This window comes from Crocuta crocuta, unplaced genomic scaffold, assembly GCF_008692635.1.
Source record: "Crocuta crocuta isolate KB4526 unplaced genomic scaffold, BGI_CrCroc_1.0 scaffold25, whole genome shotgun sequence".
In the NCBI taxonomy this organism is placed as follows: Eukaryota; Metazoa; Chordata; class Mammalia; order Carnivora; family Hyaenidae; genus Crocuta; species Crocuta crocuta.
In genome coordinates this window covers 7757530-7784800 of record NW_027532015.1, presented here as the reverse complement: position 1 = coordinate 7784800, position 27271 = coordinate 7757530, and the positions used below count along the sequence as shown (strand labels likewise).

The following is a 27271-nucleotide window of genomic DNA, read 5'->3' as shown; positions in this document are numbered from 1 at the left end:
AATAGAATGAAGAGAGGAATTAGCGGGTGGGTAAGATTTGAGGTCAGAATGCAGGTGGCATGAATAGTATATGGCCTTTGAAGCAAAATTGTAAACTTCTATGTCAAGAATGATTTCACACAGAAAGCAGGGGTTTTTGAGCAGGGAAGTGATGTTACCATGTGGATAATTTGCTCTGGGAAAGCAAGAATGAAAACGGATATTTAAATTTTTTTTTAATGTTTTATTTATTTCTAGGAGAGAGAGAGAGAGAGAGAGAGAGAGAGACAGCATGAGCGGGGGAGGGTCAGAGAGAGAGGGAGTCACAGACTCTGAAACAGGCTCCAGGCTCTGAGCTGGCAGTCAGCACAGAGCCCGATGCGGGGCTCGAACCCACGAACCGTGAGATCATGACCTAAGCGAAAGTCGGGTGCTTAACCGACTAAGCCACCCAGGCGCCCCTGAAAACGGATATTTAAGAGGTTATTGCTGTCTTGGCCCTTCAGACTAGAGTGATAGTGGTGGATGTATGTCATGAGGAGTGTTAGGTTTGGACTGTATTTTGAAAATAGAGATAAAAGTCTCCAGTAATGGATTGTATTTGTGATCCTGAAAAGAGAGTAGTCAAGGATAGCTGAGGGTCTGGGCAAAGCTTCCACTTCGTCTGAATTGTGCTGCTTTTGGCTGAAATGGTAGAGATTTGAGGAGGAGAGACTTACGTGAGGCCAGGTGAAATGATTTCCATTCTGGCAGGGTTAAGTGTGAGATTATGAGACACACAGATGGAGCTCCTCAGCGCTTCCTGCTGGAAAGAGGAAAGAGCGAGAGGCCAAGGGTACAAAGAAGGAAGGGTCAGCCAGTAGAGAAACGCCAGGAGCCTATGGGATCTGGGGGCCACGAGGAGAAAACTTTCCATGGTGCCCAGTACTGAGAATTGTTGAGCCCAAGGAGCACTGAAAGTCAGGCTTTTGATCTAACAAGAGGGAGGCTTTAAACGACCTTGAGAAAAGTGGATCCGGTGGTATGGAAGGCAAGGAAGTCCCACTGGGGAATGTTGAGCAGAGAGTGGGAAGTGAGCCACTGGGACAGGTAGAAGCAACACAGAGGAATTTTGCTATTTCTCTATTCAAGGGGGCAGAGAAATGGGTTGGGAGAGGGGGCCTGGGGATCCAAAGAAGTATTTTCATTTTTATTATTTATTTAAAGTTTATTTATTTATTGAGAGAGAGCGAGAGAGCGAGCAAGCACAAATGAGCAGGGGAGTTGCATAGAAAGAGGAAGAGAGAATACCAGGCACGTTCTGCACTGTCTGTGTAGAGCCTGACAGGCTTAATTCAATAAACTTTGAGATCATGACCTGAGCCAAAATCTAGAGTCAGGTGCTTAACCAACTGAGACACCCAGGCGCCCCTGTAATTTCTAGAAATAAGGAATGTTAAGAGGAAATTTGCATACCTCAAAAGAAGGACCTCACTTGGAGAAAATAATAATGCAGAAGAGTTTTGGAGCAGATAATTTCTGGAGTGAAGTCTCTCATATATGAGAGGGCCGAGAGCCACTCCCCCAGTGAAAGAATTGCTGTTGGATGGTTCCTCCATGGTAATGGAAAGAAGGCAACTCTGGGTACAGTAGAATGTGGTGTAGTTGTCTGATTGCTTCTGCTCTGCTAGTGAGGTTACACAAGCTGAAGTGGGTGAGGAAGGGGAAAATTTAGGAGAAGGTGTGAAATGTAGAAATGTCCCAGACAGCCCTGTAGATGATACCTATCTCTTCATGCAATATTTTTTGGTTAATGTTTATGTAGGAAAACGTATATTTGCATCCTTGACTGTTTTGTGTGGTTTTCATTGTTTCCCCCCAATTCCTTATTTGGAATATGCCCAAACTTCAAGGAGCGTCTAGATAGTGGTAGAAGGAGCAGCTGTGGATCCATTCCATAATTTGCTGGTTGTTAATGTTCTTCTGCATTTGCTTTCTCTCTCTCTGCCTCACTCTCTTCACACATACACACAGACATGGGTTTTTTCCACCTAAAAATGGACTTTTGGCAGGAATTTGAAACTGTCATGACACTTCATCCCTGAATATGTTAGCATGAATACTAAATACTAAATACTTCTCTTGTGAATAAAGACAATCTTCTACAAAGCAACAGAACCATTACCACACTTAAGAAAGTAATTCCATACTGTCATCTCTTCTGGCCAAGTTAAAATTTATCTAAGTGTGTTATAATCTGATGGTTCGTGCTTGAATTTATTGAGATTTTGGGGAAAGTAAACAAGGAAAATGATTTGAGAGTACCAGCAGGCAGCAAAGAAAGCAACAGCTAGCCAGATACATACATGCATATGGACATAGACATTGAAATTTATGCCTCTACCCACATACATACATATACACATACAGATAGAACAGAGAAACAATTGTGAATTACTGTTGATTCATTGTGTGAGAGTAAATGTATGGGGAATTTTTAAGTGTCGTCAGTAAGGAGGCAACCATGTGTTGTCTGAGTGATTATATAAAGGAGTTCCAGAGTATTGTGTTTCATTGAGTAGTATAAAGGTGTAGATGTTTTGGACACATATAATGTTGCTAAATTTTTATTTTGTTAAGAAAGGATGGACATATAAAATCAATCAACACATAAACACTGCCTTATATGTTATATCCATGATACCATGAAACGAGGAACAGTTTAATGCTGAAAGACAGTAAATAATCTCAGGATAATTAATTCTAGTTTTCAGCCTTTTTTTGTCTTTAAAATTTATTACAATGTCTTTATTTTTCTCATTTCTCTCTGGATCTGTGAGACCTGTGTAATTGACTGGTGTCTGTAAACTACTAGTAAGGAGAATTTTCTGAAAGTGAAACTCAAGGAATCTATATTTATATATATTTTTAAAAGCAGCCGTCCGTGTAAAGTGCTGATCAGCAAGACATAGGACCCAGGGCTGTATGTACGGCTGGCCGCAGGCTCCTCAAGTGCCATACAGGGCAGTGAAATCAAAGCTATTTTTTGGCCCCATTTATTTATTTATTTATTTATTTTTAAAAAGTTTTTTTTTTTTTTTGAGTTTATTTATTTAATGTTGAGAGTGTGTGAGAGAACATGAGCTGGAAAGGGGCAGAGAGAGGGAGACACAGACTCTGAAGCAGGCTTCAGGCTCTGAGCTGTCAGCACAGAGCCCAACATGGGGCTTGAATCCCCAAACTGTGAGGTCATGACTGAATCGAAGTCAGATGCTTAACCAACAGAGCCACCCAGGAGCCCCTGTTTGGGCCCTTTCTATTTTTATGGCTATGATCCTGCTGGGAGAGTGGAAACGGGAAAACCTCCAAGGATTTTGCCTTTCTCTCATGAGAGCCATCCTGCTTCTGCTCTGGCTTTCGTTCACTGTCACCTTTGCAGCTGAACAAGCCTGATGATGTGACGACTACCCTGAGGTTTGATTTGAGTAGGAGGAATATTGAACAACGAAGTGAGCATTGGGTGATCTCTGCGGGATGGTACCTTCTCCCGCAGTGGAAGCCAGTTTGTGGTTGGAGGGAGGATCTCTCTCAACGTAATTTTATATGAAATACTTGATTATCTGAAATATTTCACTAAGTTATTGAATGAGATTCAGATCATACCTGTTTTTCTAATTTAACCTTTTTTGTGTCTTTGTGCAATGTTACAAGTATAGTAGATTATCAAAACCAAAATTCTGTGCAGCAGTGTTTTATGGGAGAAAACCAATTTTTTGGTTATTCCAGGTTTTTCCCCTCATAATAAACAATGCTACAGTAAATTTCCTTAAAATATGTGCTTTTATTGCTGTAGGTTAGATTCCTTCTTTTGGGATTGCTCTGGCTAAAGTTATACATTTTTCAAATGATAATAGATAATTTCCAGCTTAGATTAGTATCCAACATGTGGTGTAGTGTCCCATTTATAATTATTGTTTTCATTGTTGCTTATGTTCCACAACATCAGCACAAAATGTATAAAGGATTTTGTCTGAATGTTAAAACACTTTGTGGAAAGTTATCACTGTGTCCTTAGCTACTGAGAACTAGAACTTGACACTTAACGTTTTAGAGTTTGTTTATTTGGTTGAATGGCTTTTCCTTTCCAGATTGTTATTCAAAAAAATAGGTTGTCTGAAAGTCAGGAAAAAGCAGTGAACTTGAAGAAAGACTTGGCAGAGATGCAGGAATGGATGACCCAGGCAGAAGAAGAATACCTGGAGAGGGATTTTGAGTACAAGTCACCAGAAGAACTAGAGAATGCGGTGGAAGAAATGAAGGTGAGTCTAGGCTGGTCAGTGCCAGTGTCAATAGGCTTCATTGCTCCCCTTCTCCCTTAAATATGAATGAATGAGTGAATCTATCTATTTATCTATCTATCTATCTATCTATCTATCTATCTATCTATCTATCTATCTATCATCTATCTATCTATCTGTCAATCGTCTGTAAAGCATGATATGTACATACAATCTTTCATAGTTGGATTTCAGTTTGGAAAAAAATGGAAGGATATCTACTATGATTCTAGTAGGAAAAGGAGGGCCAGACTCCACTTGTTCAATTTGGCCCATAGGATGAGTCCACAAAGGCCCCTGAGACAGTCTCTTCCATTAGAACCTCAGGGAGCCACAGAGGATGACTCAGAAATTTAGTTTTATCAATTATGTTCATATGTTGTACAATATCAGTGCACATTTCCAGCATTTTTAAGGAAGAGTCATTTTTTCTTAGGAACAAGAGTGACTTTCCAAATTGGTTTGTGATTTGTCTTCATTTTATCAAATGTATTCTTCCCATTAATACATGGGAAACACATGTCTATCAAAATTTTGTTAGAGCAGGTAAGAGTAGCAGTAGAAACATTGTCAAGGGATTTAATAGTTTGATCCACAGGATATATTTCCTGTAAACTTACATTTCTGTATCAATAGTCTTGAACACTTTCTTTTTTTTTTTTTATGTACAGTAAAAGAACTGGGCATCATTCCCAAATTTCTACCATTGCTTCAAGTGTCCTTCAGTATTCACGCCAAAGGAGATAGAGTCTTAAAGACTATTTAAAAAAATAAGCGTGAGCCACACATTGACTGTGTTATGCCAAATTTAACTTGCCTAAAAGTAAAACTAAAGCAAATATCTCTGTGCAGATATTTTGAAGAAAAGATTTTATTTCATCAATGCATTATTGAATATTAAAGCAGATAGAGTAAGGGACTTTTATTATACTTATAGGTAGCATTTTCACTGAAGCATCTTTTTTAATGTACTTTTTTGGAAAGCTTTTTAAATATTCAGTATAGAAGATTTTTTAAAGGTTGCCTACCAGTTTAAGAATGGTCTTATTTAATTTATTCTCTTCCTCTACCTTATTGGCATTGTAGTTCTGTGGTTTCTCAAAGTCACTAGGGATGAGAACTTAGAGAAATAAGCATAAAACCCTTGATTGGGCAACATTCTATCTATTTTTATTCTAACAACCCTTAGAATTTTAAAAATGATTACATGTACCTGCAACCGAGGGAAATTTAAAACAATTTAGTAGTAAAGAAAGCTAAAAGGGAAAGTGAAAAGGTATTTTGGGTTGATTTTCCAAAATGTGAGACTTCCTCCCCAGCTTGGAGGGAGAGTCAGGAATGAAGCTATTTCTAGATTAGATTCTGCTGGTATAACTTCCAGTACTCTTTTTGTTTTCCTTAGTTTATNATGGTCCTCCGTTAAGTTCCTCCTAATCCACCTATACGTGCAAACATAGGGTATCTGTCCTCTGCCCGACTTATTTTGCCCAGCACAACACCCTCAGGTTCCATCCATGTTATTACAAATGGCCAGATTTCATTCTTTCTCATTGCCATGTAGTATTCCATTGTATAGATGAACCACATCTTCTTGATCCATTGGTCAGTTGATGGACACTTAGGCTTTTTCCATGTTTTGGCTATTGTTGAGAATGCTGCTATGAACATTGGGGTCCATGTGCCACTATGTATCAGCACTCTTGTGAAACTTCCATCACTCTTGAACTGCTGTTAATTATCAGAAGCATAGATCCACCTATGTTCCAAGTGAAAAGCAATACATTTAAATTATGCTTAATGATACCACAGTTTTTGTAAAAATTTATTTATCTCAGTTTAGTATGCTCAGGCTTCCAGTGTTTAATTAAAATTAACTCACTTAGATTTTCATTATGTGCCCAGACTTTGAAAATACCTCCTGCTGGTAAACATAACTGAGGGTGACTTAGGTGTTAACATTTCTTTTTCTTTTTCTCTTTACAAATGTTATAATGCCTTCTTATTTCAAAAGCGCTCTGGAGTGATTACCTGAATAATGTTCCAATTAGGTCGTTAGAATCATGTAGGCATTTTAATTTTGGTTTAGTTATCTTTTGAAAAGGAAAGAAATTGGTGACTGAGAAAGGGAGACAGTTTCAAGTTCATCCTTTTTTGGAACAGAGGGCGAAAGAGGACGTGTTGCAGAAGGAGGTGAGAGTGAAGATCCTCAAGGACAACATCAAGTTACTAGCTGCAAAGGTGCCCTCTGGTGGCCAGGAGTTGACATCTGAGCTGAATGTTGTGCTGGAGAATTACCAACTTCTGTGTAACAGAATTCGAGGAAAGTGCCACACGCTAGAGGTATGTTATTTAATCAGTGACGTATTTCTGAGATTAAGCTCTGCAGTTTACTGACCATTTCCATATCTTGGAAGAAACTCTATTTTTTCTTTTCCAATATGGGATCATAAAGGAAAAGTCGTTCCTGGATAACAGTTGATTAAAAAGGAAACTGGGATTAAAAAACAACAACAGGAAACGATGATCTGCCTTCAGTTAGTAAGGTTCTTGGGAAAGCTATTTCATATATTTAGACTTTCTTTTTCTTATATGTGAAATCAAGGTTTTCATATTTCAGACCATCTGTAGGGCTGTTCCAATTCTAAAATTCTAGAACAATGTATTGAGTCTATTTTGTTTTGTTTTGCCTGGTTAGTACACAGAGGTGAATTGAAGGGTTTTTTTTTTTAAATTTGGTTGAAGATGTAGATGATTCTGTGAGGTTTTTTCTAATAAAATTAAGCTTTTGCTTGCTTATTTTTATATAATGTGACTTTTCTTCATCTTACTGAAAAGATGTAAGCATTTCAATTTATAAAAATTAAATTTAACTTCGGTTCAGCCTAAAACAAGTGATTGTATTGTGGTAAATCCTAAAATGATAAACAATCACATCTGTGATATTTAAACTAAATTCGCTAAATTCTCACTTGTCCTGAATCTATTTTGTGCTAAGATAAATACGTATAATTCAGAATGGTTAATAAGAAAGCTACAAGTCAAATAAAGCCTTACTCCTTAATATTAATACACAGTTGACCCTTGGACAATGTGGGGGTTAGGAGCACTTGACCCCCAACCTCACAACAGTTGAGTATCTGTCTATACTTTTGACTCCCCCAAACTTAAATACTAATAGCCTACTGTTGACTGGAATCCTTACTGATAACATCAGTGGTTAATTAGCACATATTTTGTATGTTATATTCATATACTGTATTCTTATAATAAGGTAAGCTAGAGAAGAGAAAATGGTATTATGAAAATCATAAGGAAGAAAAAATACATTTATAGGACTGTGCTGTAAAAAATCCATGTATAAATTGATCTATGCAGTTCAACCTTGTGTTGTTCAAAGGTCAACTGCATTATCTAACCTAAAATACCTGAGGTCACTCAATTGAGAATTTAAAATTTAAAATTCTGTAAACATAATATGTATGCCCAATCTTGAGTGAATGATCTTGGACTTGAATTTTACTGTAGTTTTATCCATGGTTTTGCGTTCCTGTTTATTTATAGGCAGAATAGGAACTCATAATATGTTTAAATAATGAGTGAAGTCCCCAAGTTATCCTAAGCTAACAAAAGACCACCAGATATTCTGTGTCATTGCTTCAAGTTTTGTTCATGACCCAGAGGTGACAATTTGAGAATGAGGAATAAAATATGTATGTAGAGAATTTGGAATTGGTTTGAGAATTACTTTGGAATTAGTTTGAGAGAATTACTTTGAGAGAAGAGAAGGAAAAATACCAGGAAAAAATGATAAGAGAGAAAAGATGACACGTTGATATCTTTAAAGCCGGAGATGAAAAGATGGAAATAAAGCTTAAAAATTGAAATGCTCTTAAAAGGATGTCCTAGGCGACTAACGGGTCTTGTACAGAAATAGCCCAGATTCCTAAGTTTGGGTAAGAATGCTTTTCTTTGGCAGAGTCCTACTTTATTACCTTGATTATTTTTAGATTCCATAACATTTTTTTTTAAATCATCAAATGTTTCAAACTTCTAGAAAAGTACAGGTAATACTATTAATACCTATTTACATATCCTTCAGATATTAATGTTAACATTTTACCCTATCTTTCCAGATCTTGTTTTTAAAATAAAGCAAATTAGCATTCAGACTATGTTTCCTTCTTTCCATCCCATTCCAGGTCTCTTGATCCCTCTCTTGAAGTAATCATCATCCGGGAGTTGGTATATATTCTTCCCATCCATGTTTTCATGTGTTTAATATATACACTTATGTTATCACTTTCTCTGTAACACACCTCACTGACACATAGTGCCTTACAAAAACACTGTTTATTTAAAAAATTTTTTTAATGTTTAAATTTTTTTTGAGAGACAGAGAGTGAGGAAGGGAGGGGCAGAGAGAGAGAGGGAGACACAGAGTCCCAAGCAGGCTCTAGACTCTGAGCTGTCAGCACAGAGCCCAATGCAGGGCTCGAACTCACGGACTACAAGATCATGACCTGAGCCGAAGTCAGACGCTCAGCTGACTGAGCCACCCAAGTGCCCCCAGAACTAACCATTTATTATTTCTTACGATGCTGTGAGCTGATTTGGCCCAACTGCATGACTCCTCTGCTCCATGTGTTGTAGGGAGAGCTCCCTCTGATGGCTGCGTTCAACTGGGAGCTCAGCTGGGGCATTCATGACGGCCTCTCCTCCTGCAGGTCTTTCTCCATGTGGCCTCTCCATTTTATGGCTTCTGGGCAGCAGAGCAGCTGGCTTTTAGGAGGGAGAGAGCAGAAGCCACCAGTCCCCTGAGACGCTAGGGTTTCAGTTTGGTAGAGCATCACCTATGGAGCATTCTTTTGTTCTAAGCTGGTTGTAAGGCCAGCCCACATCCTAGGGGAGGAGAAAACAATGTCACCACTTAATGGGAGTAGTGGCAAAAAATGTGTGGTTATTGTTAGTCTGCCATGGTTATCATTAGTCTATCATTATCTCTGATCATACATTAATTATATTCTTTGCTTATGCAAAATGCACTTAGACTCCCAGGGACTCCCAAAGTCTTATCCAGTACAGCATCAAGTTCAAAATCCACTGTCTTGTGATCCATATGCTAGTGTGCCTCCTTGGAGCAGTTTCTTCAGGTGTGGGTGTGTGGGAACCGTGCCTCTGGATCTGGTGACCTGGGCACAAAAAAGACAAGTTACCTGCACCCCGTGTCCCCAGCATACAGTGGTGAGGATGGGCACAGGAAAACCCAGTGGACATTCCCATTCAAAAAGTTGGGGGAATAGAAGGTAAATAACAGTCACTGGTAATGGTGACTCTGAAATTTAGTAATAGTGATTCTGGAATCCAGCCAGGCACCTGTGTGTAGTCAGTGCCCCACTTTAGGGTGGGGGCCATTACTTGAGTAGGGACCAGTTGGCTTCTTGGGAGTGCTTTCTGGGAGCCATCTTTTTTTTTCCCCATAAGACATAAGGTTCTTTTTAAAAAAAATTTTAATGTTCATTTTTGAGAGAGAGAGAGAGAGAGAGAAAGAGAGTGATCAGGAGAGGGGCAGAGAGAGAGGGAGGGAGACACAGAATCCAAAGCAGGCTCCAGACTCTGAGGTGTTAGCACAGAGCCCAATGTGGGACTTGAAGCCATGAACTGTGAGATCATGACCTGAGCCCAAGTCGGATGCTTAACTGACTGAGCCACCCAGAAATAGGTGCCCCAGAAATAGGGTTCTGCTGGCCGCTGAGTAGATCTCAGTCTGCTTTCTGTCTGTAAAAATTAGGGGACTAGACACCTCTTTTCCCTTTTATAGTCTTAGCTGGGGTTTGGCAAATTACAGCCTCAGGATTAAATCTGGGTTGTGGCCTGTTTCTGTATGGTTTGTGAGCTAAAAATGGTTTATATATTTTTAAAAGGGTGATTCAAAAACCAAAACAACACACATACAATAAACAAAAAAGAGTCTGTGACAGAGACTGAAAGTGGCCTGTGAAACCTAAAATATTTACTGTCTGGACTTTTATAGAAAACTTTGCTGCCCCCTGACTTGGTAAACACACCCCCTGGGGAGTGCGTGCTGGAATGTACCTTCTCTTAGTGGATCTGAAGGAGAATCAACCCGGGAGGCTTTGTGCGGAACTCTTCCTCCTAAATTTATTAATCAAATAGGCTCTTCTCTATATGAAGGGGAACCTCCTCTCATAATTTTACTTCCAGAAAGTAGAGTATAAGTTTATCCCCTTCCTCCCAAAACTCCCCATAGGAATGGGGAATAAGTGATTGTAACTAATATAGTGAGTACAGTATAACTCCACTTGATTCATATGTGAGCTCTTCATGTATAGACAAAATACATATGAATTAGGAGAAAGTAGGAAAGAATATACTGCAAAAAGTGCTGTCAGCTCTGAGTTGGAATAGTAGGAATTCTAATTTCCTATATCTTATTAAAAAGTATTGCAGTTATGAGTACTTTTTACCTTTCTATTAAAAAAAAAACCTAATAATGTTTCCTTCCTGGTTTCTTCTACTAATTAAATAGTTTTATTTTTGGCATTTGACCAGATCCTTGGAATTTGTTTTAGCCTATATAGAGAGACAACCCATTCCTCTGTGTCCCACGACCCCACCCCCCACCCCCCAAACTGGTCTACTATGATTTGTTGAAGAATCTTATTTCTTTTTACTTATTTAAAATTCCACGCTCATCAGTTCCTAGAGATGTGTCTAGAGATACATCACGTGTTTGAATGACTTCCTACACAATTTAACCCTTTTCCTGTTCTCTGTAGGAGGTGTGGTCTTGCTGGATTGAACTGCTCCACTATTTGGATCTGGAGACCACCTGGCTAAGCACTTTGGAGGAGCGGATGCAGAGCACAGAGGCGCTGCCCGAGAAGACAGTTGCGGTCAATGAAGCCCTGGAGGTGGGCCCCTGCGTTACGGGTGGCGGTTCTCTTTGTTGCAATGAGGCCAGATGAGCGCTCACGTGAGGAACATGGCACATCTGTTGACAAACACATTGGCTTCCTTGGTAGTTTTCAGTGTAACTTCCGTTGTTTATACAATCAGGTATATTTAGATGATTGGTGACCTACTAACTCAGCCTCATGGGCTGGTTAGCTTTTGATAATTAGTACATTTTAGACATTAGTACATTTAGTAAAGCACCCTAGTGATTTTGCAGCTTGTTTTTGTCAGTCCCCGGATAAAGCTCTGCCTTATGTTGTTAGGATAATTGCTCTCTTGTTTCTTCATAAAGTTATTTTTGCTCATTAGACAATGGCCACCACTGTGTTTTCAGTGGCTCTTGCTCTGTTCTCTTTAGACATGAAAAGCTGGGGGCAAGTCAGAGCGGTATTTGAGGTCTGGGATCCTGTCCTAGGAGGTTGTCCCCAGGCCTTGGCTTGAACTTCTTGAGGCCATGGAATGTGCCTGCTTTTTCCTTGTTCTCAAATTGCCAGCACAGTGTGTGGCACACGATAACTCAATAACTATTTCTTCAATGGATTAAAATGTGAAGAGGGTAGCTTTGTCTAAAATAAAAGAAGAGGAAGAAGGTACGTTTCCTTTTAAAACCGAAGGGACACAGAGTGGATGACTGGACTGAAGGTCAGAAATAAGTCAGATGTGGTACCTAAAGTCCAAGAGCCAGATGCTTGCTGGAGAAAAAAAGATTGATTCGCAAGTAAAATAGCAGAATGAAAGATTGAGAGAATATAAAAAATATGAAAAGCGTACTTTAAAAGCACTTTTCCGGGTTAATATCCAGAATCTATAAGGAACTCACCAAACTCCACACCCGAAAAACAAACAACCCAGTGAAGAAATGGGCAGAAGATATGAACAAACACTTCTCCAAAGAGGATATCCAGATGGCCAACAGACACATGAAACGATGCTCAGCATCCCTCCTCATCAGGGGAATACAAATCAAAACCACACTGAGATACCACCTCACGCCACTCAGAGTGGCTAAAATGAGCCAATCAGAGAACTCTAGATGCTGGCGAGGATGTGGAGAAACGGGCACCCTCCTACACTGTTGGTGGGAATGTAAACTGGTACAGCCCATCTGGAAAACAGTGTGGAGGTTCCTAAGGAAACTAACAATAGAACTCCCGTATGACCCAGCAATAGCACTGCTAGGAATTTACCCAAGGGACACAGGAGTGCTGATGCAGAGGGGCACATGCACCCCAACGTTCATAGCAGCACTGTCAACAATAGCTAAAACATGGAAAGAGCCTAAGTGTCCATCAACGGACGAATGGATCAAGAAGATGTGGTTTATCTGTACCATGGAATACTCCATGGCAATGAGAAACAATGAAATCTGGCCATGTGTAGCAACATGGATGGACCTTGAGGGTGTTATGCTGAGTGAAATAAGTCAGGCAGAGAAGGACAAATATCATATGTTTGCACGTATAGGAGGATTAGGAGGAACTTGACGGAGGAACAAGGGGGAGAAGAAGGGCGGAAATGGTGGGGGAAAGGGAGAGAGGCAAACCATGAGAGACTCTTGAATGCTGACAAAAACTGAGGACTGATGGATGTGGGGGGGAGGGGGGATGGGCATGGAGGAGGACACTTGTGGGGATGAGCACTGAGTGTTATGTGGAAACTAATTTGACAATAAACTATTTGTAAAAAAATAAATAAAACTTAAAACAAAAAAAATTAATTAATTAAAAAAAGCACCTTTCCTGGGGCACCTGGGTGGCTCAGCTGGTTGAGGGTCTGACTCTTGATTTTGGCTCAGGTCATCATCTAACGATTTTGTGAATTTGAGCCCCACACTGGGCTCTGGGTGGACAGCACAGAAGCATGGAGCCTGTTTGGGATTCTCTCCCTATCCCTCTCTTTCTACCTTGCTGGCATGTATTGGCATGCTCTCTCTCTCTCTCTCTCTCTCTCTCTCAAATAAATAAACTTTAGAAAACATAACAAAACACATTTTCCTAACACAAGAATTAAAACACCTTCATTCTAGAAATATAATAAATGGAGAGAAGTGTAAAGGAAGATAGGCATATTTAAACATTTTGGCGTATTTCTTCCTACTTATTATTTTTAAAAAATCCATCCACACTAGAAGGCAGTCCATTATAGTAATGGATAAAACGCTGTAGAGTCATAACATTGGAATCTTAGGTCTTCTTTTTAGTATGTGTTTTTGTACATAACCTCTGTGAGCTTCAGTTTTCCCATCTGTAATACGGGAATAATATTTAGCCCATCTAATTAGATTTATGTATATAAAATAGCATCTAGCATTCTGTGTTTGTTGTAGAAAAATGGGTACCTGTTTCTGGTAATATAATCAATAGCAGTTTGAGATGATTCTGCTTGTATAGTATTGTCTTCTGCTTTTAAACTTTGCATCATATCACGAACGTTTACCCATGTAACTAATAATTTCTGAAATTATAGTAACATGGATGGTCATTCATACTGAGTTTTCAGTTTTATATATTTATTAATACCATCATGGATATTTATGTAATCATCTGCCTCATTTCTAGTATTGTTCTTTATGTAGATTTCTAGAGCATGGAATTACATGTTTAGAAGAGTAGACATTTTTAGATCCTTAACATATATTGTCTCAGTAAATGCATTATTTTGTTCCTCTCCCTGTCTAGTCTCTGGAATCTGTTTTGCGACATCCAGCAGATAATCGCACTCAGATTCGAGAACTTGGCCAGACTCTGATCGATGGAGGGATTCTTGATGATATAATCAGTGAGAAACTGGAGGCTTTTAATAGTCGATACGAAGAACTGAGCCACTTGGTAAGAATTGGAGCATGAAGGGGTGTTGATTAGGTGTTACGGTACAGAGCTCACCTCAAGAACTTTTACCAAGAGGAAGAGCTGGTAACCAACATTAATAGAAGTATTTATGGCTTTGAAATACCAAGTGTGAAGAGTAGACCTAATACTTCAAGGCAAGCAGAACTTGATGATTAAAAAAATCTATCTTTGAGATCGTTTCTACTTACGAACTGTTTAATTTCATTTAAGGATCATGTTATAGCTGTAAGTATTATAACTCCTATTATTCTAGTAAATATTAGGACCATCCACATTTGATGTAAATTGCTATTATAAAATGCCATAATCCCTTAGACATCTATCCAGAATGTATCACAACATACATGTTCATATCAGTAAGTAAAGAGATTATTCCTTTATAGGAGGCTTGAATGGATATTCCATGCTTTCAAACACATATTAAATAATAATGATTGATGCTTTGGTTATGAATAGCATCAAGCTTACTCCTAAAGTGCAGCAGACAGTGGTTCAACATATATGTGAATCTGTAGAACTTGACACTTTGGACAAAAAGAGATTTATATGTCCACTCTACTGACAGACATTCTTGGTATATTTTATACTATTATTGATAGGCTTATTGAGGATTCCTAAATTTGTAATAAATTACATTTTTGTTTTCTTTTTAATATGTGAGAAATCTTTACTTGTTTCTTTTTCTATTGAAGTATATTTGAAATGTAACATTATATTACTTTTAGGTGTACAGCATAATGATTTGATATTTATATACATTGTCAGATAATCACCATGATAAGTTTAGCTAACATCCCTCATCATACATAGTCACAAGTATTTTCTTGTGATGAGAACTTTTAAGATCTACGCTTTTAGCACTAGCAGTCTGTTCTCGTATCTATAAGTTGGTTTTTTGTTTGTTTGTTTCAGAATCCACATATAAGTAGGATCATATGCTGTTTGTTTTTCTCTGTCTCATTTCACGTAGCATAGTGTGCTCAAGAGCATTTTATATTTTATCATGGTATGTAGAAAGAAGTAACAATTAATAATTCACTGTGAGATAAAGAAGATACTAAGAAGAATCTTTTCACTGTTACAAATTGCTAGTTATTACTTATTTAAAATGTAGCCCAGAGTTTTGAATTAGTGTTTTTACAGTCTATTTCTTTTCTTGGTGGCCAGAACGTAAGGGTTTTCTTATATTCAACTCTTTATGTTTGTGCTGAGTGTCTAATGATTTCGTTTTTCCTCTGTGTAGGCAGAGAGCAGGCAGATTGCCTTGGAAAAGCAACTCCAGGTGCTGCGGGAAACTGACCACATGCTTCAGGTGTTGCAGGAGAGCTTAGGGGAACTGGACCAGCAGCTCACGACATACTTGACTGATAGGATAGACGCCTTCCAAGTTCCACAGGAAGCTCAGGTACTGCCATGGATTTGAGGGCTTTGAGTCATATAAAGAACCTATGTGATTGCCTCCTCCCCTGCATGAGAACTGGCCCCCCTTGCCATTCCAGATCGAGTCAGTGAGTAAGGCTGACCTTCCTTACGGAACAGAGTTCTTTTGGTTTCTGTGTGAGACCCTGGCAAATGATCATCATTTTAAAATTGTAGTTATGAAGTTGGATTATAAGTAAGTGGTGATCATTAGAAATGACAAATGCAAAGACCTTAGTTTGTGTGTCCCCTATAATAGTCCTGCAATACAGAGGGCCTGTATTTCCATTACACTTACTAAAGCTTGTATAAGAGTCAACATATTCTTAGGCCTTGCCTTACTATATGGAACTTTTCATTAAAAATAGACATTCTCTCCTTCCTAATCTCTTTGTAGAAAATCCAAGCAGAGATCTCAGCCCATGAGCTAACTTTGGAGGAGTTGAGAAGAAATGCACGTTCCCAGCCTTCGACGTCTCCGGAAGGCAGGAACGCCAGAGGAGGAAGTCAGATGGATGTGCTACAGGTGAGGAGGGCGAGCAGCTTCCTTCCACTTTTTGATGTGTTGAGCATAAAAAAAATTGGAAAGAGCGATTGCTTGGATGCCCTTGGTCTTCTTTGTTTATGACGTAAACAGTGGTGTGGGAGGGACGTATTGGAGGTGCATTGTATCCCCAGCGGGGCAGTAGACACAAAATATTGACTCTGATTTTACAGTTGAATTGAGAAGAGGGAGTAAGCCAGACTTAGAGGTTATCTTCATACAGATTTTTCCATGAATACAAGCTTCTGTCAGTTCTGATGTGGCTGATGCACTGGGCTGGCTGAGAGTAGGGGATGGCGCTCCGCCTAGTCCATTAATGATGGACGTGAGGTTGACCTGGACTCTGAGCTCATGATTAAGAGCACGCTTTGAGTTTTAGGTTCCTGAACTATAGTTTTCAAACAGGTGAGAAAATTCGTGAAGTTTTCATTCTGGCGAGGCCTGCTTCACCTTTTATGATATCTTCAACTAATAAACTGTCAAATAAATCGGGACAGTGGGCTGTGCCAGTCACTCAGGTGTAGCCTCACTCATTCCTTTAAGGAATGTTTTTATTGGTGCTTTATCCTATAGCTTTTTAGCAGTATGTGTTGTACTCATACCGTCCGCTGAGAGATTATCTTTCTGATGTGAAATGCTTATCATGTTCATTTATGCAAACAGAGGAAACTTCGAGAGGTGTCTACAAAGTTCCAGCTTTTCCAGAAGCCTGCTAATTTTGAACAGCGCATGCTTGACTGCAAGCGTGTCCTGGATTGTGTGAAAGCAGAACTTCATGTTCTGGATGTGAAGGATGTGGATCCTGATGTCATACAGAACCATCTGGACAAGTGTATGGTGAGGCCATTGGGTGGATACTGTGTCCTGGGTTTCCCAGCAGCTATTAGGGCTTCGTTTAGTGCTTACATACATGGTTTATTAGTAATTACTGGTCTATTTTAAGCTAAGAGTAGAGAGTGATGGTGAAAAACAGGTTAAAAATAAGAAGTGTTGTCCTGTTCTTCAAGGAAGTTAAAAGAGATAAGAGAGACAGGTAGGGGAGAATAAAATCAATTATTACAATGTAACAAGATAAGGAAGCTAGAATAGACATGCATATAACATGATTTAAAAAACAAGGGAAACACATTTTAATCAGAGAATGAAGTTAGGGAAGGTTTTGGCAGAATGTGACTAATAAGCTAAATTCTAAAGGATAAATTTGAGTCAGCTAGAAGAACCATGCTTAGAATAGATGTTAGGAATATTACAATGTAAAAGAAAATCATTTTTAAGGAAAGTCAAACTTTAAATTTTAACTTATAAAGCTTACGCCTAAAATATGAAAGACGAAATTATACTTAGAATGGATGTCAGGAATATTATAGCGTAAAAAAATCATTCTCTAGGAAAGTAAAATTTTAAATTGAAGTTTAAACCTAAGATGTGAGACAAGAAATTATTTATAAGGTGTTATTACTATTTTAGTCTTGAACTTTATAACTTGGTTGAATAGACATTTAAAAATAATGTGGCTAAGTATACACAGTCTTAGAATTGGTCTTCTCCTTGGGAGAATCGTGAGGACAGTTAAGATGACACTGGTTAAAACAAAAGTCCAGGGGGAGTTCTTTTGCTTTTCAAAATTACTTTCTCCATGTTTGTTGCACACAGCAGGTTTGCATACTCGAAAACTTGAAATGAGTGGAAGAATGAACAAATAGAATAAATATGGGTGTGTATGTGTGTATGAGTATGGGCGTATGTCTGTGTGTGAGTATACATGTAAGTATTGATTTATTTAATGAGATATAGAGATCAAAAGAGCAAGCGCTGCCCTTGACCTTATGTAACTCAGTCCACTTGTCTGTTATTGTGTGACAATGCCATGTGAGAGGTTTCAGGTCAAGATCATGAGTGACACAAACAAGAGAACTCTCCCAGATAAAAGCTTTTTAGTTTCAAGTTACTAGGATGAGGACCATTCTGAATTTGACCTACATCACTACGGTTTCTTATAGTTACATACTTCTTGCTATATTGAGTTTTTATATATCTTTTCATCATATAAGTAATGCATGCTTATTGTGGTAGACGGGTACTTCAGAGAATTTTAAGAAAAAAAAGTGAATGTTAATACTTCCAAATGTTGACAGCCAGAAATACAGCCGATGTTGACTTCATTCTAGTAAGAGCATTTGTGATTTTTAAAAATGTAATTTAAGAAATGATAGACATTCAATTTTTAGTCAATATATTTCCATTTTATGCAGGGAAACTGTTTTTATCATTAAGTACTTTCATGAACCTTGAAATCACATGTGTGACTTTTTTAAATAAGTATAATCTGGATTAGTTTATCTTCTTATCTGATTTTAAAAAGATAATACAACCTTGATTTAATCATTTGTCTCATGCTTTGAACCAAATCTGAGGCAGATAAAGCCCTTTGATCTCCATAGTTAGTTTGTACCTGTCAATCTGTAGAAGCCAGTGTTCTGAAATGTTTCCAATTAGCAACTTTTCACCACAGTGTGTAAAATGTGCCCTGCTCTCTTTTAAAGAAACTCTATAAAACTTTGAGTGAAGTCAAGCTTGAAGTGGAGACTGTAATCAAAACAGGAAGGCACATTGTCCAGAAGCAACAAACTGACAATCCCAAGGGGATGGATGAGCAGCTGACCTCCCTGAAGATTCTCTACAATGACCTGGGCGCCCAGGTAAGGGCGGTGCACTGCTCTCCTGTTTCACTCTCATTTAATGTATTTTAAGATTTTACTCTTAGGACAATGCAGGTTTGAATTTTATAGCACCAATAATAGTGTTTTCTTTTTTTTTAATTTTTAAAAATATTTACTTATTTTTGAGAGAGAGAGAGAGAGAGAGCAAGAGGGGGAGGGGCAGAGAGAGAGGGAGACAGAATCTGAAGCAGGTTCCAGGCTCTGAGCCATCAGCTTGAACTCATGGACCAGGAGATTGTGAGGTGAGCCCAAGTTAGATGCTTAACGGACTGAGCCACCCAGGCGCCCCAGTAATAGTGGTTTCAATTATTCCAGTATTTTTTTAGTATATTTCTTTAAATCTGCATGTTAATAAAATATTACAATGATGAATAATTGTATAGAAATTTACTTTTAACATTTAATTCAGACTCATTTTTATATTTTCTTTTTTTGTTTTGTATTGTTAAGTTTGTTTGTTTGTTTACTTATTTATTTATTTTGAGAAAGCGAGAGAGAGAGAGACTGAGCATGAGAGGGGGAGGGACAGACAGAGAGGGAGAGAGAGAATCCCAAGCAAGCTCCACACCATCAGCGGCAGAGCCCAGTTTGGGGCTCAAACTCACGAACCATGAGATCATGACCTGAGGTGAAACCAAGAGTCAGACCCTTAACTGCTTCACCGACTGAGCCACTCAGTGGCTTATATTTTCAGTGACTAGTCACATTTCATAAGTTATTCTACAGAAACTCTACCAATAATAACAGGCCCTTTATAAACTCAAGTCACTGGTCCTTGGATTTTTGAATTGAATAGTCTACTGAGAAATAACTAAACTATCAAGACTCTGATAAATAGGAAGTGACAGGAAGTTCACATTAGTCCAGAAGGATCTAAAATCCTTTCAAGAAACACCTATAATTTGGGCATCTTAGTGAATCTGCAGGGGAACTTTTGGTCATTTATTTTGAGTAACTACCAGGCTTAATGTCTTCTCTTATTGAGAACTCTGCCCTGGAATTAGGAAAACAGAACAAAACAAAATGACAACCACCATGTTTAACTGAAGCCTTCCTGGCAATGTTATAAAGCTGTGTTAGATAATTAAAGCTGTGTTAGATCCTTCTTGGGTTATTAAACATTACCTCCTCAGTTTCTCCATCAGCCCCTAGAAAACTAGCTGAAATTTTGTTATCGTTTTCAGATCAGTAAGAATGAGCATGAGCAGTGAATATTCTTCCTGGACAACTTTGACTTCACTTCTGCAAGATAAAATTGCTGATGTGATATGTGTGTATCATTTTGATACACTGCACATCTGGAACATAGAGTGTAGAGCTTCTTTTTGGTTTTATACAGCTGAATTTATTTTTTTTGATCAAATATTATTGTATTTATTCATCAACTGGGCATTTTATGGATGACGGTGGTGTTGCTGGTTTTAATACTAATTCTCCAGTTGTAACCATGGTTTTAGAGTTAAGTCATTTTCTCATTCAGCACAGTTGAGACTTTACTGTGTGTCAGGCATCATAGAGGCAGTAGTGATACTGTGGTGAGCAAAAGCATAAATTATCTTTGTCTAGTAGAACTTAGGGTAGTGAAAGAAGAAAACGTTAATCAAGTAGTCCTACAAAATAATGCCATATTGGCAGGCTGAAGTGTTATGAAAGAATGTGTATGGTGCTTTAAGAGTATCGGTAATGGGCAATTTGGCCCAGTCTGCGGTTATGAAAGCTTCCTTGAAGAAATGGTGCATAAGCCGAGATGAAGGATGAGGAGCCTTTGAGGTTGATGGAGCTGTATGTGTAAAGGCCCTGTGGCAGGAGGCAGCATGGTACATTTGTGTGGCTAATGCAGAGAGAGCAAGGATGGAGAACATGGTGCTGGAGATAGGGACGAGATGAGCATACTAGTGTCTTAGAGTTTGTGATAAAGGTTTGAATCTTACGAGCAATAAGCAGTTATCCCAGGATTTTATCAGGGAGATAACAGGCTTATATATTTGCTTCTATTTTTTTATTAAAAANCGACTAAGCCACCCAGGCACCCCTAAAAATTTTTTAATGTTTATTTTTGAGAGAGAGAAAGAGAGCAAGCATGAGTAGGAGAAGCACCGAGAGAGGGAGATAGAATCTGAAACAGGCTCTAGGCTGTAGCACAGAGCCCAACATGGGGCTCGAACTCACAAACCACGAGATCATGACCTGAGCCAAAGTCAGACGTTCAATTGACTGAGCCACCCGGGTGCCCCTATATTTGCTTTTAAAAGACCACTTCCTACAGTTTGGTGGGTGAATTGGATAAAGACAGGGATGGATGTGAAGAGAGCAGTTAAGAAGGCATTGTCGTGCACTTAGTGAGAAACGATGGTGGCATGAACTGGGGGGAGCAGTGCAGATGGTATGAGTGGATTGACTCAGACATGATTAAGAAGTGACATGAATAGGACTTGGTGATGGATTAGATGTGGGAGTACAGGAGATAGGGAGATGAGAGATGACCCCTTTGTTTCCAGCTTGGTTACATGGAAGATCCTGGTGCTATAATTGGGAGGAGGCTCTGGAGGGAAAGGCAGAAACATGGAAAAATCATAAGCATGTACTGGGCATGTTCACATTTTAAGTGCCTTTGTGAGAGTGAATTGAATATGTCAGGTACTCACAAAGTTATTCAAGTCTGGGGACTATATCTGGGCTGAAGCTAGGAATTTTATGAGTCATCTGCACAGAGATGGTAATTAAAGTTTTCCGTGATGAGATTGTCAAGGGAGACGATATAGTGAGAAAAGAAAAGCCTATACCAGCCACAAAATAAAAAAATAAATGAGTGGGATTACATCACACTTGATCTTAGCCAAAAGGCTGAGAAACAATTGAGTGGGATTATATCAAACTAAAGAGCTCCTGCACAGCAAAAGAAACCATCAACAAAATGAAAAAGCCTACAGAATGGAAAAAAATATTTGCAAATCATATATATGATACTGGGTTAATATCAAAAATACATAAAGAATTCATACAACTCAATAGCAAAAAATCAAGTAATCCAATTAAAAATCGGCAGAGGACCTGAACAGGTTTTGTTCCAAAGAAAACATACAGTGGATCAACAGGAACATAAAAAAGTGCTCAAACATGAGTAATCATCAAGGAAATGCAAATTAAAACCACAGTGAGATAGTACCTTATACCTGTTAGATGAGTAGTATCAAAAAGAGAGATGCCAGAGAGGATGTGGACAAGAGAGAACCCTTGTGCACCATTGGTGGGAATGTAAATTGGTGCAACCACTGTGCAAGACAGTATGCAGGTCCTCAAAGAAATAAAAAATAGAACTACCCTATGGTCCATTAATTCCATTTTTGGGTATATATCTGACAGAAACAAAAATACTACATTGAAGAGATATCTGCACCCTCATGTTCACAGTCACACTATTTAGAATTGCCAAGGCATGGAAATAACCCAAGTGTCCATTGATGGATGAATAGATACAGAAGATGTGTGTGTGTGTGTGTGTGTATATATATATATACACACACATACACAATGTCCTATTATTCAGCCACAGAATGAAAGAAATCTTGCCATTTACAACAACATAGATTGACCTTGAGGCATTGTGCTAAGTGAATGAAGCCAGAGAAAGACAATGGATGATCTCACTTTTATGTGAAACCTAACAAATAAACTCCTAGAAAAACAGATCAGATTTGTGGTTAACAGAGGTGGGGGAACGACGGGTCTGAAAATTAGATAAAGGTGGTCAAAAGATACAGACTTCCAGTTAGAAGATTCATAAGCATTAGGGATGCAATGTACAACATGCTGACTATAGCTAACACTGCTTTATGTATATATATATACACATATATATATAGGGGAGTTGTTAAGATACTAAATCCTATGAGTTCTCATCACAAGGAAAGACATTTTCTGTTCTTTTTTTGGTATGAAATGATGGATGTTTAAAGTATTGTGGTGATCATCTTTTAACACATGTGACCAAAGTCATTGTGCTGTACACCTTAAACTCACACAGTGCTGTATCTCAGTAAAACTGGAAAAATAAATTAAAAATAATTTTTAAATAAACTAAAGAAAAGGAAAAGGGCCTACATCAAGTCTTGAAGAATTACATCATTTAGTAAGAAATTTGAGGAAGATGTACTTGCATAAGAAACTAAAGTATATCTATACCACATTTTATTTGCCTGCTCATCAGTGAATATTTAGATTGTTTCCACGGCTTGGCTATTGTGTGGAATGCTACCATCAATATGGGGGTGCAGATGTCTGTTCAAACTACTGATTTCATTTCCTGTGGATATCTACACCAAAGTAGGATTACTGGATCATATGGTAGTTTTATTTTTAATGTTTTGAAGAACCACCATACCTGTTTTTCATAATTATATACTTGAAATCTGCTAAAAGAGTAGATGTTCAATGTTTTCACTACAAAAAAAGGTAACTATGGGAAATGATGGATCCATTAATTAGCTTGATCATTTCACTTTAAATGATCACATGGTACAAACTAAATATACATCTAGAAACTACAGTCAGTAGCAGGAAGTGGTAATACCGGGAGAGTGCTGGACAGAAAAGCTGAAGGAAAAGGGTATTTTGAGGATGAAGGTAGACGCTGGTTTTGAATTCTCAAACATTAAATATGGTGTCCATTTAAAAATGTCCATTTAGATCTGTTGCTCTTGGAGTCATTATTGAGCTTAGCAGAGGCAGTTTCTGTGAAGTGATAGGGGCAGAAGCCAGAATGAGAGGAGGTAAGAAATGTGAGGGAGGTAAGAAAATGGTTTTGAGGATTGGCAAAGGAAAGATAGGAGAGAAGATAGTCTTAGAGGAGTTGAGGCCAAAGANCCCCAGGCATTTTTTTTTTTTAACATGAGAAACTTGAGTATGTTTCCTAACTGATGGGAATAATCCTATTGAGAGGGAATGGTTGAATATCTAAGAAGGAGAAGGATAAATGCTTAGGTAAAATCTTTATGATTTGAAACTGCCTAATTCAGTATGCACTATGTCTTAAAATGTATCGATTAGACTAAGAAGAGTAGATTGTTATAAGTTGAACTGTAAATTATTTTCTTCCTGGTATATACAAATCTTTGGTAACATTAAGTTTTATGATGATTGTGTAGCTGCCTGGGCATGTCAAAGTCAGATAAGATCCTTTGAATACCTAATATCTTTTAATATAAATCATGTATTTGTCTCCTAAAGTCTGCATTGAGGAGCTATTAATTTAAAGTCATGAATTTTAATTAAACTCCGTAGGAAAAAATATTTCACTTTTAAGAAGGAATTTAATAATAATCAATCCTTGAGGTGTGAAAGAGTAAAGTGAACCTAGGGGACCAGAAAAAAGAAATGTAATTCTGCGTTACTCATTAAGAAAATTCAGTCTTAATGTCATTCCAGAAAATTTCATCCCATACATGACTTCTCACTCTACTTCTTTTGCAAATTGCCTCTACCTATGTGCGCATAAAAAGAACACATTTTTATTTATGTATTATGTTCTGATGCCCTTAAAAATGTTATGAATGATGGGGCGCCTGGGTGGCCTAGTCGGTTAAGCGTCCGACTTTCGCTTAGGTCATGATCTCGCGGTTTGTGGGTTTAGGCCCCACATCGGGCTCTGTGCTGACTGCCAGCTTGGAGCCTGGAGCCTGTTTCAGTCTGTGACTCCCTCTCTCTCGGACCCTCCCCTGCTCACGCTCTCTCTCTCTCCTAGAAATAAATAAATAAAAAAACATTAAAAAAAATGTTATGAATGATAGTTTTGTTGAGAGTACCATCATGTAATGTAAGGGGTCAGACCAGGCTCAACCAATGGCCATGCCACCCTGATCACGGCCTTAGCCTCCTTAAGCTTCACTGCCCTGATTTGCAAAGTAGAAGAGATCGTGCCCATCACAGAGACTGTTGTGGATTTTATTGCATAGCATTAAGATTCCCCAGTATAACACAGGAACTATGTTAAGAGTCTGGTAGGGGTGCCTGGGTTGGTTAAGTAACTGACTCTTGATTTTGGCTCAGGTCATGATCTCATGATTCATAAGACAGAGCCCTGTGTTGGGCTCTGGGCTACAGTGTGGAGCCTCCTCCCTTTCTCTCTCTCAAAATAAGTAAACATAAAAAAAAAAAAAGCCTGATAAATGTTAGTTCAGTTGATTTTGCTATCTGTCAACCACAAAAGCAATTTAGTAACAAAGGGTTATGTTGCGCAATTATATAAGTTAAATAGTTAATTACAAAACATAGTTATGAAAATCATACTATTCCCTCCACAAATTTCTAGGCTATAGTATATATGTGTGTGTGTTTTAAAGTTTATTTTGAGAGAGAGAGAGAGGATGAGTGTGCAAGAAGGGCAGAGGGAGGGAGAGAGAGAGAATCCCAAACAGGCTNCAACCAATGGCCATGCCACCCTGATCACGGCCTTAGCCTCCTTAAGCTTCACTGCCCTGATTTGCAAAGTAGAAGAGATCGTGCCCATCACAGAGACTGTTGTGGATTTTATTGCATAGCATTAAGATTCCCCAGTATAACACAGGAACTATGTTAAGAGTCTGGTAGGGGTGCCTGGGTTGGTTAAGTAACTGACTCTTGATTTTGGCTCAGGTCATGATCTCATGATTCATAAGACAGAGCCCTGTGTTGGGCTCTGGGCTACAGTGTGGAGCCTCCTCCCTTTCTCTCTCTCAAAATAAGTAAACATAAAAAAAAAAAAAGCCTGATAAATGTTAGTTCAGTTGATTTTGCTATCTGTCAACCACAAAAGCAATTTAGTAACAAAGGGTTATGTTGCGCAATTATATAAGTTAAATAGTTAATTACAAAACATAGTTATGAAAATCATACTATTCCCTCCACAAATTTCTAGGCTATAGTATATATGTGTGTGTGTTTTAAAGTTTATTTTGAGAGAGAGAGAGAGGATGAGTGTGCAAGAAGGGCAGAGGGAGGGAGAGAGAGAGAATCCCAAACAGGCTCTGCACTGTCAGCATAGAGCAGGATGTAGGGCTCAGTCTCACAAACTGTGAGATCATGACTGAGCTGAAATCCAGAGTCAGATGCTTAACCTACTGAGCCACCCAAGTGTCCTGTGTGTGTGTGTCTGTGTTTTTAAACAGAGTTCTTTGAGAGGACTGTAAGGCATCTTCTGTTTAAAATGATAAAAGACACCATTTACTGATTCCTTAACTTTGTTACAAGGACTGGGTCAAGCCCTTTGTCATTTAATACTCCTAACAACTTTTGAGGGTTGTGCCTCTGCCAAGGTCACTTAGAAAGTAAATGGAAAGAGCTAAGATGAAAACCCAAGGTTGCCTAACATTTAATGACTATAGTATATTGTCCTCCTCTGGAGATAAAAGAATGTAAGAATTGAGTTATTCTAGGTGTGAGAGATAAGGGTTATGTAGGTCTTGGGGGTTAAGTATGAATACAGTTTGGATCTTTATTAGTTATTATTTGGATTCACTCCTATTATGTTTCTCTCTCTCTCTCTCTGTCTCTCTCTCTCTGTCTCTCTGTTTATCTCTCTGTCTCTGTCTCTTTCTCTCTCTCAATCCCTCCTCTTTTCAGGTGACAGAGGGAAAACAGGATCTGGAAAGAGCATTACAGTTGGCCCGGAAAATGAAGAAAGAGGCTGCTTCTCTCTCTGAATGGCTCTCCGTTACCGAAGCTGAGTTGGTACAGAAATCCACTTCAGAAAGTGTGCTTGGCGACTTGGATCTAGAAATCTCCTGGGCTAAAGTAAGTCGTAGTTCAGGTTACCTGCCAATATTATGCCAGGGTCACCTGTGGTGTTTTGTTTAGGATGTCATATATCTCCATTTCATATTAAACATAGCCTTTTCTTTTTTTTCTATTATTTTTCCACCTCTGTGTCTTAAGAAAGAAGAAAACATTTAAAAAAGAAATAACAACAATTTTAAGAAGATATTCTTACTTTGATTCCAAAAGCATTAAACTCATGGGTCTTGAGTAAGGGCTCTATAGGCATTAAGCTTATGTGGTACTTGAAAACAATTGTTGCCTTCAAAATTGGTGACACTTTTTGAGTATTCATTTTTCACACAGAATCATGCTGAATTTATTTATTAATTTTTCTATAGTAACTTTTGTACCAGTAACAAATCTTCCTGTTGCAAACTACCTGATATAAAGAGCATAGGTACAGAATTAAAAAAAATTAATAAAAGATCCAAGAGTTTTCCATAACTTGTAGTAATTTTGAAATCAGAGATTGGAGAGTAGATTTGCTAGTTCTCTCTTTTGAGGTGGATACAGAATTGAACACAAAGTAGTTTTATTTTTAATCTACCCATTTTCTTTTCCTAAATTTATTTCCCAAGAAGCATGTATACTAGAGATAACTGCTGAATATAAATGGTCGATACGGTGACAGAAATTTATATAAAGTCGCAGGTATCAGTTGTGACATCAAACACCAAA

General features: G+C 38.3%; 1 protein-coding gene across 3 annotated transcripts in view; it reads left to right on the top strand.

The window, feature by feature from the left end:
- The window catches only part of UTRN (utrophin), a 563065-nt gene that overhangs the window by 229611 nt on the left and 306183 nt on the right, over positions 1–27271 (top strand). For all 3 annotated transcript variants that reach the window (XM_077776104.1, XM_077776105.1, XM_077776103.1), the window contains 9 exons: positions 4107–4277; positions 6456–6635; positions 11093–11227; positions 13949–14098; positions 15363–15524; positions 15936–16064; positions 16746–16919; positions 18626–18781; positions 26399–26569. In XM_077776104.1, coding sequence (XP_077632230.1) covers positions 4107–4277; positions 6456–6635; positions 11093–11227; positions 13949–14098; positions 15363–15524; positions 15936–16064; positions 16746–16919; positions 18626–18781; positions 26399–26569 — 1428 coding nt within the window. The remainder of the gene's footprint in view (positions 1–4106; positions 4278–6455; positions 6636–11092; positions 11228–13948; positions 14099–15362; positions 15525–15935; positions 16065–16745; positions 16920–18625; positions 18782–26398; positions 26570–27271) is intronic.